The following is a 14,258-nucleotide window of genomic DNA, read 5'->3' as shown; positions in this document are numbered from 1 at the left end:
ATTGATCTATCACAAGCTTTGGCAGATTGATGCCACGTAGTGAACGTTAAGATACTGAATGGCTTAAGCTATTGACTCCATGAAATAAGCCAACACACTGCACTGACCCCATATAATACATAATCATCTATTTGCCAGCAAAAAAAAATATTTGACAGCAATATTGGCAGTTTTATTGAGGGATGCAATATTATTTCTCATTTGTTACTGAAACTGTTACTTTTTGAATAATTTTTGACAGAAATTACAATACAAATCTCTGATAAATACACTTGGGTATACAGCTCACCCAAGAACAAATACAAATCTTGTATGTAAACATACAGTGCAAACGAACATTGAAGAGTGTAGGCTGTAAGGTTTAGATGCAACAGTTTCTTGAGTTATGCCACTTGTCATCCTGGGAACTTGTCATTGTATTGATTGAAATGAGCGCAGGTTTAAGTACTGAATGCTCTCAGCCAATCGAAAGGGATCCCGTTAAACGCTCGTGTTCACGCGTCTCCTCTAATGGACCTGTTAAAGAGCTCGAGCACACCTTCATCCACTGACATCTGATCCGACGAGAAGCTGCCTGCTTAGTACGAGCATACACAAGTAAGAGATCAGAGAGACTACTGGAACTGCAAAATGCTTGAATATCAGGAGTCCGGGATGAAAACAACATCAGGTCATCGGATTTCCTTTTCGATTATTGACATATTGGATCCCAGAAAGTTTACAAGTAAAAGGACAGCAGCAGTATCAGAGGAAGAGCGGACATCATCTTCAGAAAATACAGAATTTGGAAGTTTGGAGAGAGAGCACAATGGGAAAGGATCGCTTTCCATCTGCAATAATATTGGTGAGAATGAAATACGATTCATAATAAAAATCAAAGTGAGAATTATTAGGTGACTTTAAAGCGGGTTAACTTTTGATTTAAAAAAACTGCTTTTTTGGCCGCAATTGATTGAGCTTCATCTCGCATTTTAAACAAAACACTTATAGCCTGTGTGATGTGTATAACTATAATTATGTAACAAATAATTCTTACGTGATACTTCTGACGTTCGCGACGTGTGTTCGCGGACTCTGGCTAACTTAATCCAACTTTTAACAAAACATTGTTCTGAAACGCTGTTGAAACCTATTCTTACATGTTAAAAAAAAGCCTAATACATTTTTTTTGAGACATACACAACCTTGTCTTTGGGTCACCTTAGAGATGCCATATCCCATATGCTATTTGTGAATGAAAAAAACAAACAAACAAACACTAAATTCTTATTATTTTGTCAAATAGGCTTACGCCTAGAGTTGTATGAATTATTTTCACATAGGCTATATAGTAAAAAACGGTTATACATGACGTTTTTCACTGTAGATCTCCTCCAAATAGATCTTTTGTGTAGAATTTGACCTTCTCATTTCCAAGACCGCGTTTTCTTTAAGCAGCCGCAGCTGAGTAAGTGATTGCCATTGGGACAGTCAGGGCAGATAATTGTTTAAATCGTCCCATTGAGGATGCCTGCGCTCACTTTGATCGATATCCCATTACTGGATGCTGCATATCTCCCTCCAGCAGCTTGCGGCTCCAAACTTCAAGCCCCTGCCATGTCTGATCCCAAATATCGTTCGATTAAAACTTCCCTTTAAATAGATGACATTTATTGATCTGCCGACAAATATGAAACTCCATTAGCGCGTCATGGCTGGATGGCAGAGCTGGATTTAACTAGGGTTTCTTTCCGCAACATGACATTTGAGGCGATTTGTGATTTAGAAATTGTTGGGGGATTATGGTCCATTCCACGCCAGTCTTTCCTGGAAATCAACACACAGTTACAGCCTCCCCCTATTCCTCATTCATTCGTTTAATAGTCAGCTCTTTATAGCTGCCAGTTACCCTATACTTTCTTCAGCTCATTACATGCATAATATTTATTTTGATAATTAATTTCTTATCTAGCTACTGTTATTTTTATTTATTTATTTATTTATTTATTGTAGGGCCTATTGTAAACTGTTTTTGACCGCATTGAAAATATAGGCTATACATCAGTTGAATTCTAGGCTATCTGAATTCTATATTCTTGTCTGTATACTTAAAGGCCCTACATTAGCCTAAAATAATTGGAAATTCTGATTATTATTATTAGACCAATTCAAAACAATAATTCATATAAAAAAGCTTAGTCATTTTATTCATAGCCTATATGCATTCTCACCTATACAGGCGCTGTATGGCGCCTCAGATTTATAATTTTACTCTTAAATAATATCTCATTAATGCCAGCCAAAATACCAAACAGATCACCCTAGCAGCACTCTTTTCAAGTCTAACTTTAAAGGGTTAGTTCACCCAAAAATGAAAATTATCCCATAATTTATTAACCCTCAAGCCAAACTTAATCGGAGTTATATTAAAAAATATCCTGGCTCTTCCAAGCTTTGAAATGGGAGTGAATAGTAACTGAGATTTTGAAGCCCAAAAAAGTGCATCCATCCATCATAAAAGTAATTCATACGGCTCCAGGGGGTTAAAGGGCTTCTGAAGCGAAGGAAAAATGTCCATATTTATAACTTTATAAACTATAATCACTGGCTTCCAGTAACGGCCGTACACAAATCGAGCTCCGGCGGAAGAGTGACCTCTGACCTGACGCATGATGTTTTGACGAAGGCGGAAGCGCAGAAGATAGAGCAAAACAAAACACTGGTCACGAATTACAAGTCTAAAGGGAGAATTTTTATTGAGAAATGTCAGAGGAGCTTGAGTTTGTTGCCCTATTTGGTCTATCTCACCTAAGCTTACAATACTCCTACGTCGGGTCACTACGGCCATAATCGGAAGCTAGTGATCATAGTTTATAAACGTATAAATATAAGTTAAAGAATAATACACGCACCTTAAAAAACGCACCTTTATTAACCCACTGGAGTCGAATGGATAACCTTTATGATGGATGGATGCACTTTTTTGGACTTCAAAATATCAGCTTGTTTACTCCTATTTTCAAAGTTTGAAAGAGACAGGATATTTTTTTTATATAGGCTAACTCTGTGTTTGGCTGTAAAGAAAGTCATATGGCTTGAGGGTGAGTAAATTATGGGATTTTCATTTTTGGGTGAACTATCCCTTTAAGGCCTGTGATCAATTTCAAGCTTTTAAAACGGATTTAAACTTTCAGATAAGGCAAGGGGTCAAATGTGATAGTTTTTTATTATAATTATTGATAATAGGCTAGATAAATTCATTTCCACTCTTGTCTGGGGTTCTTCTTCGGTTTTACTAAAATGTAATACATTTACTAAAAACAACCAGAAAGACACTTGACATATGGATTTTTTACTGGCAGGAGATCAATCAGCTGATGACCATCAAAGCTGCGTCAGACTGCATCCTCCTGATCCCGATGTTGACTTGGACTCTTCAGCCTCTCTCAGAAGCTTAAGATCGGGCTTTTCTCCTTGTGAAGATCCGGATGAAGCAGGTGAAGAGAGAATCACTCCAGCGCCGGATGATGTGTCGCGCCAGCGGAGGCGTCGCTCAGATCACAGCTGCGCGAAGCCGCGGCGCGCCAGAACCGCGTTCACCTACGAACAGCTGGTGGCTTTGGAGAACAAATTCCGCGCCACGCGGTATTTATCCGTATGCGAGCGACTAAATCTCGCGCTTTCCCTGAGCCTGACTGAAACCCAAGTCAAGATTTGGTTCCAGAACCGAAGAACCAAGTGGAAGAAGCAGAACCCCGGTGCCGAGAGTTCCCTGCAACCCGGCACGAACTCTCTGCCCAACATCAGCTCGACCTGTGGGTCCACATCTTCCCTCCACCATACATTTAGCTCCGGGAACGTGATCTTTCATTCTGGCCCGGTGCACCTGGCATCTTCCGGTGGGCTCCTGCATCCGTTTTTGCCTGATGGCTTCCTTCAGCCAGCATTCTTTCCCCAATTATGAATTCTGAAAGAAGGAATGATCATAGACTACGTGTAGCCTAAATGTGAATTTATCAAGTGGATTACTTGTTCAATTATCCTCAGCAGGATGGGATTGTTCTTGGCTTGATGTAATAATTGATTAGACCTAACATGAGTTTAGATCAACTGTTTTCACTGACAGCTGTGAGCAGAAATATAGATAAGATGGACCAAACCCTGGGCCTCAAGAATGATAAATCTGAAAGATGCACTCTCTCAAATGCAATTGTAAGCACAGATGATCTGAGAATCTAATCATGGTCCACCCTGGCAACCACCCACTTTAAATCTTAGAGCTGAATTGTATATATGTGTATCTTCTATTATTCATGTTAGCAGTTTGATACGTCACTGTAGATTATATCATCAAATTCTTTAAAGTCCCCCTATGGTGAAACCCAAGCTTTTAATGTCGTTTATGTCTATGGGGTGTTTTTTATATGCTTAAGACCACAAATTCATAAGTCAACTCAATTGCTCAGTTTTTTCTCCTTAAAGGGTTAGTTCACCCAAAAACGAAAGTGATGTCATTAATGACTCACCCTCATGTTGTTCCAAGCCCGTAAGACCTCCGTTATGTCACATGGACTACTTTGATGATGTCTTTGTTTCCTTTCTGGACAAGGACAGTATACCAATACATTTTCAAAGGAGGGACAGAAAGCTCTCGGACTAAATCTAAAATATCTTAAACTGTGTTCCGAAGATGAACGGAGGTCTTACGGGCTTGGAACGACATGAGGGTGACATAATTTAAAAAAAATTTTTGGGTGAACTAACCCTTTAAAACTGCAGTGAACCAAAGACAGTCTCAAAAACGAAATCGCTGGTGTTTCTGACATCACAAACTACCTTGTAACCAATCAGTTCAACGTGTGGTTGTCAACGAGTGGATCTCTGAGCTGGTGTGAGTGAGTTGAGGCGGGGCTAATTTGCATATTCATATAACGCGTATACTTAATAAGGCAAGGGACGTAAAGTTACATTCAAGCTATTTTAAGGCATGAATATATTTTTTTCCAAGGGGAACGAGTTTAAATATGTCATTTTGGTGATCAAAAATGAAAACAATTATATTTACTACAGGGGGACTTATTTAAAGACATTGATGTTTATTACAATGTAGAAACATGTTGATGATGTCATCAGTAACAATAAAATCTGTAGGTCATTTGTTTTTTGTATCAATCAGAAATAGACAAGGGGTAACAGTGTATTGATCACTATGAATATATGTAATTATTTATTTTGTCTACACCAATACATAATACCAGGTTACATTGTGTATTCTCTTCATAAACACTAGATGGCGTCACCTGAACACTTATAGAAGAGATTGAGTCCATTATTTGAGACATTTCTGAAATTGTTTGCTTAAATGATGGTGCATAAAATAAAAAGTAAACGGCTATACGACTTAAATAAAATAGTAAAATATATAAAATATGTATAACCCCCTGGAGATCTACATTTGATAAGTGGCCCTATGCAATTTTGAAGTATGCAAACAGCACACTAATATCATAAGTATTATTCTTACTTGCAGCAGTATTTTGTTTGTTTTTGTGTTGAAATTCAGTAGTGTGTATATTTTGTTTGCATATTTTATGTCTAGATCAATGGAGCAGCACGAATAACAACTTTAACGTGTATGATCAAGATCAAGAGGGCCTGGGAAATATTGATCTGAGTGGCACTGCAGGCAACTATAGCCTACATTACACAATACTATAACACAATATGACCACTAGAGGCCAGTGCTGAACCAGATCTCATTAGATTGACGTGACAGTTTTACAATGAATTTTATTAGGACTGTGCTGAATGGTCTCACAGTTAAACACTTACAATGACAGTTTTGGCTCATTTTTCTAACACTCTTAACATTCTCTAAACTGTAAGTGCAATTGTCACAACTGTTTGCTGGAACATCAGAACCCTATTGCATGTCTGCAACATGTAGTAACTCACCCAAAACATTTATTTTGATGCTTCAAAACCTAGTTATTGTGTCAGTCATTGTGTGAGCAACACTGTTAAAAATGTTTCATGTTTTTTCAAATATTAGGTATATACAAATTTCAGTTTTTCCTACTTTTTTGTTGACACTGGCTGCTTTCTATATACAAGAACGTCTGTATATCACACTGAGCTTACATATTTCAATAGGTTAACATTTAATGGGAAGTCAATACAGAAAAATAGCATTTTCGTTTTTACAGTACATTTATTTTTGTAGAAATGTGTTACATGTTCACAGTTGCTTTTTCATTTTTAGATACTCTCTTATGTCTTCCACTAACACCACCACACATTATTCCATATCTTCATATTGCTCTTCCACGACAAGCAACTGTGAATTTTCAGTTGACGTAACACATTTCTACAAAAATAAATGTATAGCTGCTACTGTTAAGGCTTGTGAAGTTCCTCCATGTTTAAAATGGTAGTGATTGTGCTGGGAAAACTCCATATGTTTCCAAACTTGAGATTGTGATTCCTATTTCATTAGAACGGCAGGCCATTTGCCAACTTAGTAGACATTACAAACATCCCCTGTCACATATTTATGGAATATACATGAATGTCTGACAGATTTTGATCACCACATGGATAATTTTGCATGCGATGGCTCACATGATGAAAGAATGTTCAGAGGTTGTGAAGAGTTTTACAACTTCTCACTGAGAATCATCTCAGCATTTAGTTATTGTGCAAATAGTAGAAGCAGACAATGGTACTTACTCTTTTACACACATGCAATTTGCTTAAATCAATACGAAATTCAAATCTGTTGTGAACAAGAAACTAATTGTTCAGAGATCTGAACTTATTGTTTTGAGAGAGAGAAAAATCTCATTCGAAAATTGAGCCAAAGCGTTTGAGAAAACTGTGTTTGTGTGTGTGTGTTTGTGTTGGAGCTGAATCCAGCTCTTATGGCCTGTGTGTTTCCCTGGCCGAGTGTTATTCTGTATTGTGGCTCTTGTTTCATCACCCTTTTCTCCAGTCTGGAACCCAGTGGATTTTCACCACCTCCTGAGATTTCACGAGACAGTCCATCACTTCAGTTATTTGACATTCTTTTACAATTACGTAACCACATGGCTTAAAAATTATTTTCAATGATAAAGTTTGTGGACACATTGTGGATAGTGTTTGGTTGATTTATTAGTATTGTTTTACTTAAGAAGACAAAATTGTCAAGTCAAGTGCTGTACAGATTGTTTCAAAGTGATCAGTGATTCAAAGCAGCTTTAAAAAGATTTAAAAGTGTCATTCTTCAGCTGAAGTCAGTTCAGTGTTGATTCAGTTCCATTATATAGATCATCAATTATTAAATTAGTTCAATTCGGCTATTAAGCAGCTCTGCAGAAAACAGTGATGTCATCGTCCAGCTCAGTCAGTTCTCATACAACAGCGTCAGTACAGTCAGATCAATAATATTGTTGAATATTAAGTGTCCCCAACTAAGCAAGCCTGAGGCGACAGTGGCAAGGAACCCAAACTCCATCAGGTGACAGAATGGAGAAAAAAACGTTGGAGAAACCAGGCTCAGTCGAACAAAGGAATGAATGAACGTGGTGTGGTTTAATTCCAGGCTGCATCACATAGTCAGAAAACAGATTGTGGACTGATATCATTCAAAATATTTCATCCAGATCCTTCTGCTTGCCGATCGGATTCATCACGCCAGTATGGAGACAAAGCTGGTTATAGGTCAGTGCAGAGGTCTTGTGTGGTTCTCATGGTCTTTGGCTGTCGTGTCGATGTCGATGAGGCCTTCGCAGGAGATAGTCTAGTTGACATGGTCTCTGCTGGCATTCAGGGCTGTGTTGTGGTCGTGTCTGGGTGCAGGTCCTTCATCTGATCTGGATATGAACTGGATCCGGCTTATACAGTAACCTCAGGATAAGGATGAGACAGACAAGACTAAAATTAGCATAGATGCCATTCTTCTTACAATGTAACTAGTACATTGGATGTTTGTGGAAAGTGCTCCTGGTTCTCGGGTGCGTTTCCCGAAAGCATCGTTATCCAACTATGATCGCAATTTCCATTGAACTCTATTGGTAACGACGGAACTTGCGACCATATTGGCTAACGATGCTTTCGGGAAACGCACCCCTGGTTGACCTACTTTATGCAGCCTATTTAACAGATTTTAATTTATAGAAATGTGATAGTGTGTTAACCAGGTTAAAGAGATGCGTTTTCAGTCTATATTTAAACTGACAGTGTATGCCTCCCAAACAACGCTAGATAGGCTATTCCAGAGTTTAGGTGCTAAAGGATCTACCGCCTGCAGTCGATTTTGATTGTGATACTCCTAAAGTTTTCTCATTAAAGTGGTGGGATGCCCAACAAAACCTAATGCAAATTTGAATGTTTATATTAATAATAACTATTTATGGTCCCGAGTGTTGATTGGTCAATAGGTGTTGTGTTCTATCAGAAGATCAAGGTTTGGCTTATGTTTTTGAAAGAAGTCTCTGATTTTCAAAAATACAGTAATATTGTGCAATATTATTACAATTTATAATTGCTGTTTTTCATTTGAATGTATTTTAAAATGTAAATTATTCATGTGATGGCAAAGCTGAATGCTGTCATTACTCTAGTCTTCACAGGATCCTTCAGAAATTATTCTTTAAAATGAAAACAATTTTAAAATAGAAAAAAGTTATTTTATTATAACATTTCACAGTATTACTGTTTTAATGTATTTTGACCAAATAAATGTATCCTTTTAAAACTGTAAAGTTTTAATTATTCCAAAAATTTGACAAGTCGATTAAATATAGATTGATCAGTCACATGACTGGCAGTGAGATGAATGAGGATGCTAAAGGATAACTCTCTCTCTCTCTCTCTCTCTCTCTCTCTCTCTCTCTCTCTCTCTCTCTCTCTCTCTCTCTCTCTCTCTCTCTCTCTCTCTCTCTCTCTCTGGGTATATTAATTGGATGCTATAATGAATGGGGAAAGTGTTAGATAACAGGCATTTGTGTTTATAGTGGTAACAAATGATACACTTTAAGAACTCTATTCTGTTGAGAGTGTGTATATAGTGAATACTGTGAGCAGTGTGTGAGAGAGATGGTGCGGTGGGAGATTTACAGTGTGCTCTATTTTGGGTCAGCTGGGAAAACGGTGAAGTGTTTTGGTCAAGGAATAGCTTGTGAGTTTATGCCAAGGGCTTCTCTAGTCACCCTGTTCCTCTCCCATTGTTTCCTGGAATGCTGGGATACATGTGGCCTAATGAGGGGCAGTTCAGTCATGCACACAAATCTGAAGCAACGCCTTCCGATAGCTATTTCCCTAAAATGTGAGTTCTGAGTGTGCAGTACATTCCATTTTTGACCATCTTTAAACACAAGGAGGACTACTTTATGTGGAGGCTTTTACACAAACATGTGCAGACCGAGATGAGACCCAGACTCTTTTTGTTTTGTCTGAAGAGATCTTCGTATATTAAATCACGCTTTTATTTTGGTCTTCTGTCCTGGGGCAATGTTTACTCTCGTGTCTGACTCGCACATCTAGTGTTCTTGTTTCTCAATGTGAACAAATACACAGTCTTCCACAGCGGGGAACAGTAAGTAAGAGGACCATTAAACTCAAAATATGAAAGTCTGCCTCTACGTGTGTGTTTCTCTCTGATTTTAGCTTCTGTCTTCCATTCTGTTTTTACTCACCTCAATAAAAACTTAAGCTGGGTGTTTTTTATTGTTGCTTTTCAGATTGTATGATGTGACCACAGTGGCATCTTGGGTAAAAGCCAAGGCAGACTGTGCTACATCAACTGTCTTTTTTCACAATTTGTGATTATTCATCTTAGACATTTAAAGTTCTGGCATCCTAAAATACATGCAAAATTGAAAAGATCCTGGACAAATGCAGTATACAGCAAGTCTATGGGGGAATTGCACTATGTTGAATAAAGATGTGATGTAAAGAACTGTGCTATACATGGAGCAAAATCTATGCTGGTAATGCATAACCAGTGTATCTGGCCTTTAGCGCTAAAAGGGCAAATAAAAGGGATTTTTTTGTAAAGAAGAATTTATAGATTTTTTAGATTATTAGCAAGGCCTAATGTTGGGAATATTATTCAGGCCAACAATTCAGAGCTTATGAAGTCTATCATGGCTGGGCAAAAGAGGTTGCAGTCTCAGACTTCTCATTCTTCAGAGCAAACTTGAGGTAACTTTGATTTGCTTGATCATAATGTAAAAGTAATGCTAAATAAGATAAATGTATACAAGGTTTACAGGTTATTGGCTTAAAATATTTGGTTCATGTGAGCAAATATGGTATATTATTAGATGTCTGTTGTAGGGTCAGCCGGTGACCCAAAATATCTGATGCTATCAGAGCTTTGTTTGCAGGCTAAGATTCAACATTGAACATGGCACACTAAAGAGTGCTGATTCTGCCCCTACGATGAAAGAAACGCTCTAGGATCCTTCACATTGATGAGGCCTCTTGTCTTGAAATCTCATGGATTGCCTTTCCTTAAATTAACCTTGTATGAGATTAACTGATCCTGCACAAGATATCTCTGTAGTAAATTATTCTTCCTCATGTCCCCCGAAGCTGTGCTGATGCTTCTCTGAACGAAACATGATTGAAAATCTCTTACTTTTGGGAATCACACTGAGAGTCAGTGTGCTTGATTGGGCCCGTGTCTTGTTACGCAACACGACACTGCTTGATGCGGCAGCTGAGAGAGAATGGAGGGCAAAAGAACTGCACGTGTTTGTTTGAATAATGGTGCCTACTGTATAATGTTCACCTCTTTTAATATTCAATCTTTCATTTGTAATTAACAGGAAAAGGGTAATTGTATTACATTTTGCAGAAAATATAATCTCTGTGCTTGTCTATGTAACACTGGGTAGTTGCTTACAGGTCGAAGTCAAAAGAGTTCATCCAAAACAAATACAGGTCCTTCTAAAAAAATTTGCATATTGTGATAAAGTTCATTATTTTCCATAATGTAATGATAAAAATTAAACTTTCATATATTTTAGATTCGTTGCACACCAACTGAAATATTTCAGGTCTTTTATTGTTTTAATACTGATGATTTTGGCATACAGCTCATGAAAACCCAAAATTCCTGTCTCAAAAAATTAGCATATCATGAAAAGGGTCTCTAAACAAGCTATTAACCTAATCATCTGAATCAACTAATTAACTCTAAACACCTGCAAAAGATTCCTGAGGCTTTTAAAAACTCCCAGCTTGTTTCATTACTCAAAACCGCAATAATGGGTAAGACTGCCGACCTGACTGCTGTCCAGAAGGCCATCATTGACACCCTCAAGCAAGAGGGTAAGACAGAAAGAAATTTCTGAACAAATAGGCTGTTCCCAGAGTGCTGTATCAAGGCACCTCAGTGGGAAGTCTGTGGGAAGGAAAAAGTGTGGCAAAAAAACACTGCACAACGAGAAGAGGTGACCGGACCCTGAGGAAGATTGTGGAGAAGGAGCGATTCCAGACCTTGGGGGACCTGCGGAAGCAGTGGACTGAGTCTGGAGTAGAAACATCCAGAGCCACCGTGCACAGGCGTGTGCTGGAAATGGGCTACAGGTGCCGCATTCCCCAGGTCAAGCCACTTTTGAACCAGAAACAGTGGCAGAAGCGCCTGACCTGGGCTACAGAGAAGCAGCACTGGACTGTTGCTCAGTTTTGCATGTCATTCGGAAATCAAGGTGCCAGAGTCTGGAGGAAGACTGGGGAGAAGGAAATGCCAAAATGCCTGAAGTCCAGTGTCAAGTACCCACAGTCAGTGATGGTCTGGGGTGCCATGTCAGCTGCTGGTGTTGGTGCACTGTGTTTTATCAAGGGCAGGGTCAATGCAGCTAGCTATCAGGAGAGTTTGGAGCACTTCATGCTTCCATCTGCTGAAAGCTTTATGGAGATGAAGATTTCATTTTTCAGCACGACCTGGCACCTGCTCACAGTGCCAAAACCACTGGTAAATTGTTTACTGACCATGGTATTACTGTGCTCAATTGGCCTGCCAACTCTCCTGACCTGAACCCCATAGAGAATCTGTGGGATATTGTGAAGAGAAAGTTGAGAGACGCAAGACCCAACACTCTGGATGAGCTTAAGGCCGCTATCGAAGCATCCTGGGCCTCCATAACACCTCAGCAGTGCCACAGGCTGATTGCCTCCATGCCACGCCGCATTGAAGCAGTCATTTCTGCAAACGGAATCCCGACCAAGTATTGACTATTGAGTGCATAACTGAACATAATTATTTGAAGGTTGACTTTTCTTTTTTTGTATTAAAAACACTTATTTTATTGGTCGGATGACATATGCTAATTTTTTGAGACAGGAATTTTGGGTTTTCATGAGCTGTATGCCAAAATCATCAGTATTAAAACAATAAAAGACCTGAAATATTTCAGTTGGTGTGCAATGAATCTAAAATATATGAAAGTTTAATTTTTATCATTACATTATGGAAAATAATGAACTTTATCACAACATGCTAATTTTTTGAGAAGGACCTGTATATGGTATTCCAATATCTAGGATATTAGACCCCATTTACACCTGGTATTAAAATGAGATCTGTATCCAGATAAGTTATCCGGATAATAAGTGTTCTGATCTTACCTTTGCGTTTACACCTTGTATTTTTAATGCGTTCTCGTTATCCACATTGAGTTCGGATCTCTGTCCTCCAGAAAAAAAATGACCTTTGGCAGGTACGAATGCCATCACGTCGTACGGATTGCGTTTACACCTAAAGATCCGAACACAATGCGAGCCAGACTACCTCCAGATGTGGTCAGGCAGATCCAATCACAATCCGATCACAACGTATTTACACCTTGCATTAACATGCATTTTTTATTATCCGGATAACTTATCTGGATACAGATCGCATTTTAATACCAGGTGTAAATGGGGTCTTACTTGAGTCCCCCAGTGCAAGTCAGAGAGATTTGAATGCCCATTTAAAGGGATAGTTCACCCAAAAAAGAAAAGTCATCATTTCAGGTTGTTCCATTCCAAACCTGTTTGAATTTTTTTTCACTTGCTGAACATTAAAGAAAATATTTTGAAGAAAAACCAAACAGTTGATGGGCCTCACTTATTATGGGGGAAAAATACTATGGAAGTCAATGTGGCCCATCAACTGTTTGGTTACTGACATTCTTCAAAATATCTTCTTTTGTGTTCAACAGAAGAATGAAATTCATTCAGGTTTGGAACAACTTGATGGTGAATAAATTATGACATAATTTTAATGTTTGGGTGAACTGTCCCTTTAGTGGCTATGAAGTGAATATTGTTAAAAGTAATTGTAGTATAAGTAATTGTAAGTAATAGCACAATTTGAGGCATCATTCATGTCTGTAGCACAAACGATGTGAGACACGTTACTATACATGTCTAGTATACCACTATCAAGGGTTTCACAGTGTTCCTAAGAAAGGCAGAATGTGGGAAGGAAAGATTTATGGAAATGTTTGGAAATTATTTTATCTGTGTTTATTTGATTGATAGAGCAATCTGTTTGGCAATGCGTTGCATTATCTACAGGATTACAATGAGATTGACATGTTTTCATGGAGCGAATTGTGTATTACACTCCAGATGATCCACAAAATGAGCTATATCTTATAGTCAGGTATATTTTGCAGCACTTTAACGTCTGGTCCTTTTCTTGATTTGTATTATCACCTTCTGCCCTGCAAGTGTAACGGACGTAGGCCAGTAAGAGCTGTGTGTGTAAACCTCACTCCTTAGGTTAGTCTGTCCTTGTTAACGCACCCACCTCCCATGCCAGAGTCCCCGGTTCGAATTCCACTCGGAGCGGGTCGAGTAGTACCGGTTACATGTGGTGACGTCACCCGGATGGGAGTGAGGTTTAGTGGGTGAGTGTAACGGACGTAGGCCAGTAAGAGTTGTGTGTGTAAACCCAGGGGCGTCGCACCCGTGGGGGATGTGGGTGTTTTAACACCCACACTTTTCCCAGTGAGAGGGTTCAACACCCGCAGTTTTGCACAAACGCCTTAACTACAGTCGCTCCTCCGTTTGTCTGGCCGCTCTGTGTGCGCGCTCGCTGCGGCTCCTCCTCTCCCTCTCAAACATGACACCGGCTTTGAGTGTGACTAGCTGATGATTGGCTGTTCTGCCTTAAGTCCCGCCTCTCTTGGTGCGTTATTTATCGGTCAACTTGTGCTGAGGAGGCGGGAACTTATGGTTATGGTTATTTACATCTCCTTTTTCCAGGTACTTTGAACGAGTGTTTATGCTTTCAAGGTTTT

At 38.9% G+C, this 14,258-nt stretch overlaps 1 protein-coding gene across 1 annotated transcript; it reads left to right on the top strand.

Annotated features, from left to right (window-relative positions):
- Window positions 1-591: 591 nt before the first annotated feature.
- On the top strand, window positions 592-4,378 carry nkx1.2la (NK1 transcription factor related 2-like,a). Its single transcript, XM_056272448.1, has 2 exons — window positions 592-844; window positions 3,342-4,378. The coding sequence occupies exons 1-2, from the start codon at window positions 631-633 to the stop codon at window positions 3,941-3,943; spliced, it is 816 nt and encodes a 271-aa protein (XP_056128423.1). The 5' UTR covers window positions 592-630; the 3' UTR covers window positions 3,944-4,378.
- The last annotated feature ends 9,880 nt before the right edge of the window (window positions 4,379-14,258 follow it).

Source organism: Rhinichthys klamathensis, unplaced genomic scaffold (assembly GCF_029890125.1).
Source record: "Rhinichthys klamathensis goyatoka isolate OS25496 unplaced genomic scaffold, OSU_Roscu_1.1 h1tg000338l_1, whole genome shotgun sequence".
Taxonomy (NCBI): Eukaryota; Metazoa; Chordata; class Actinopteri; order Cypriniformes; family Leuciscidae; genus Rhinichthys; species Rhinichthys klamathensis.
The sequence above is the reverse complement of the archived record's forward strand: the minus strand, read 5'-3'. Positions and strand labels throughout refer to the sequence as shown.

Coding starts and splice junctions, on each gene's coding strand:
- nkx1.2la (XM_056272448.1), top strand. CDS start 631: ATGCTTGAATATCAGGAGTCCGGGATGAAAACAACATCAGGTCATCGG. Junction 845..3,341: donor TTCCATCTGCAATAATATTG/GTGAGAATGAAA, acceptor TTTTACTGGCAG/GAGATCAATCAGCTGATGAC.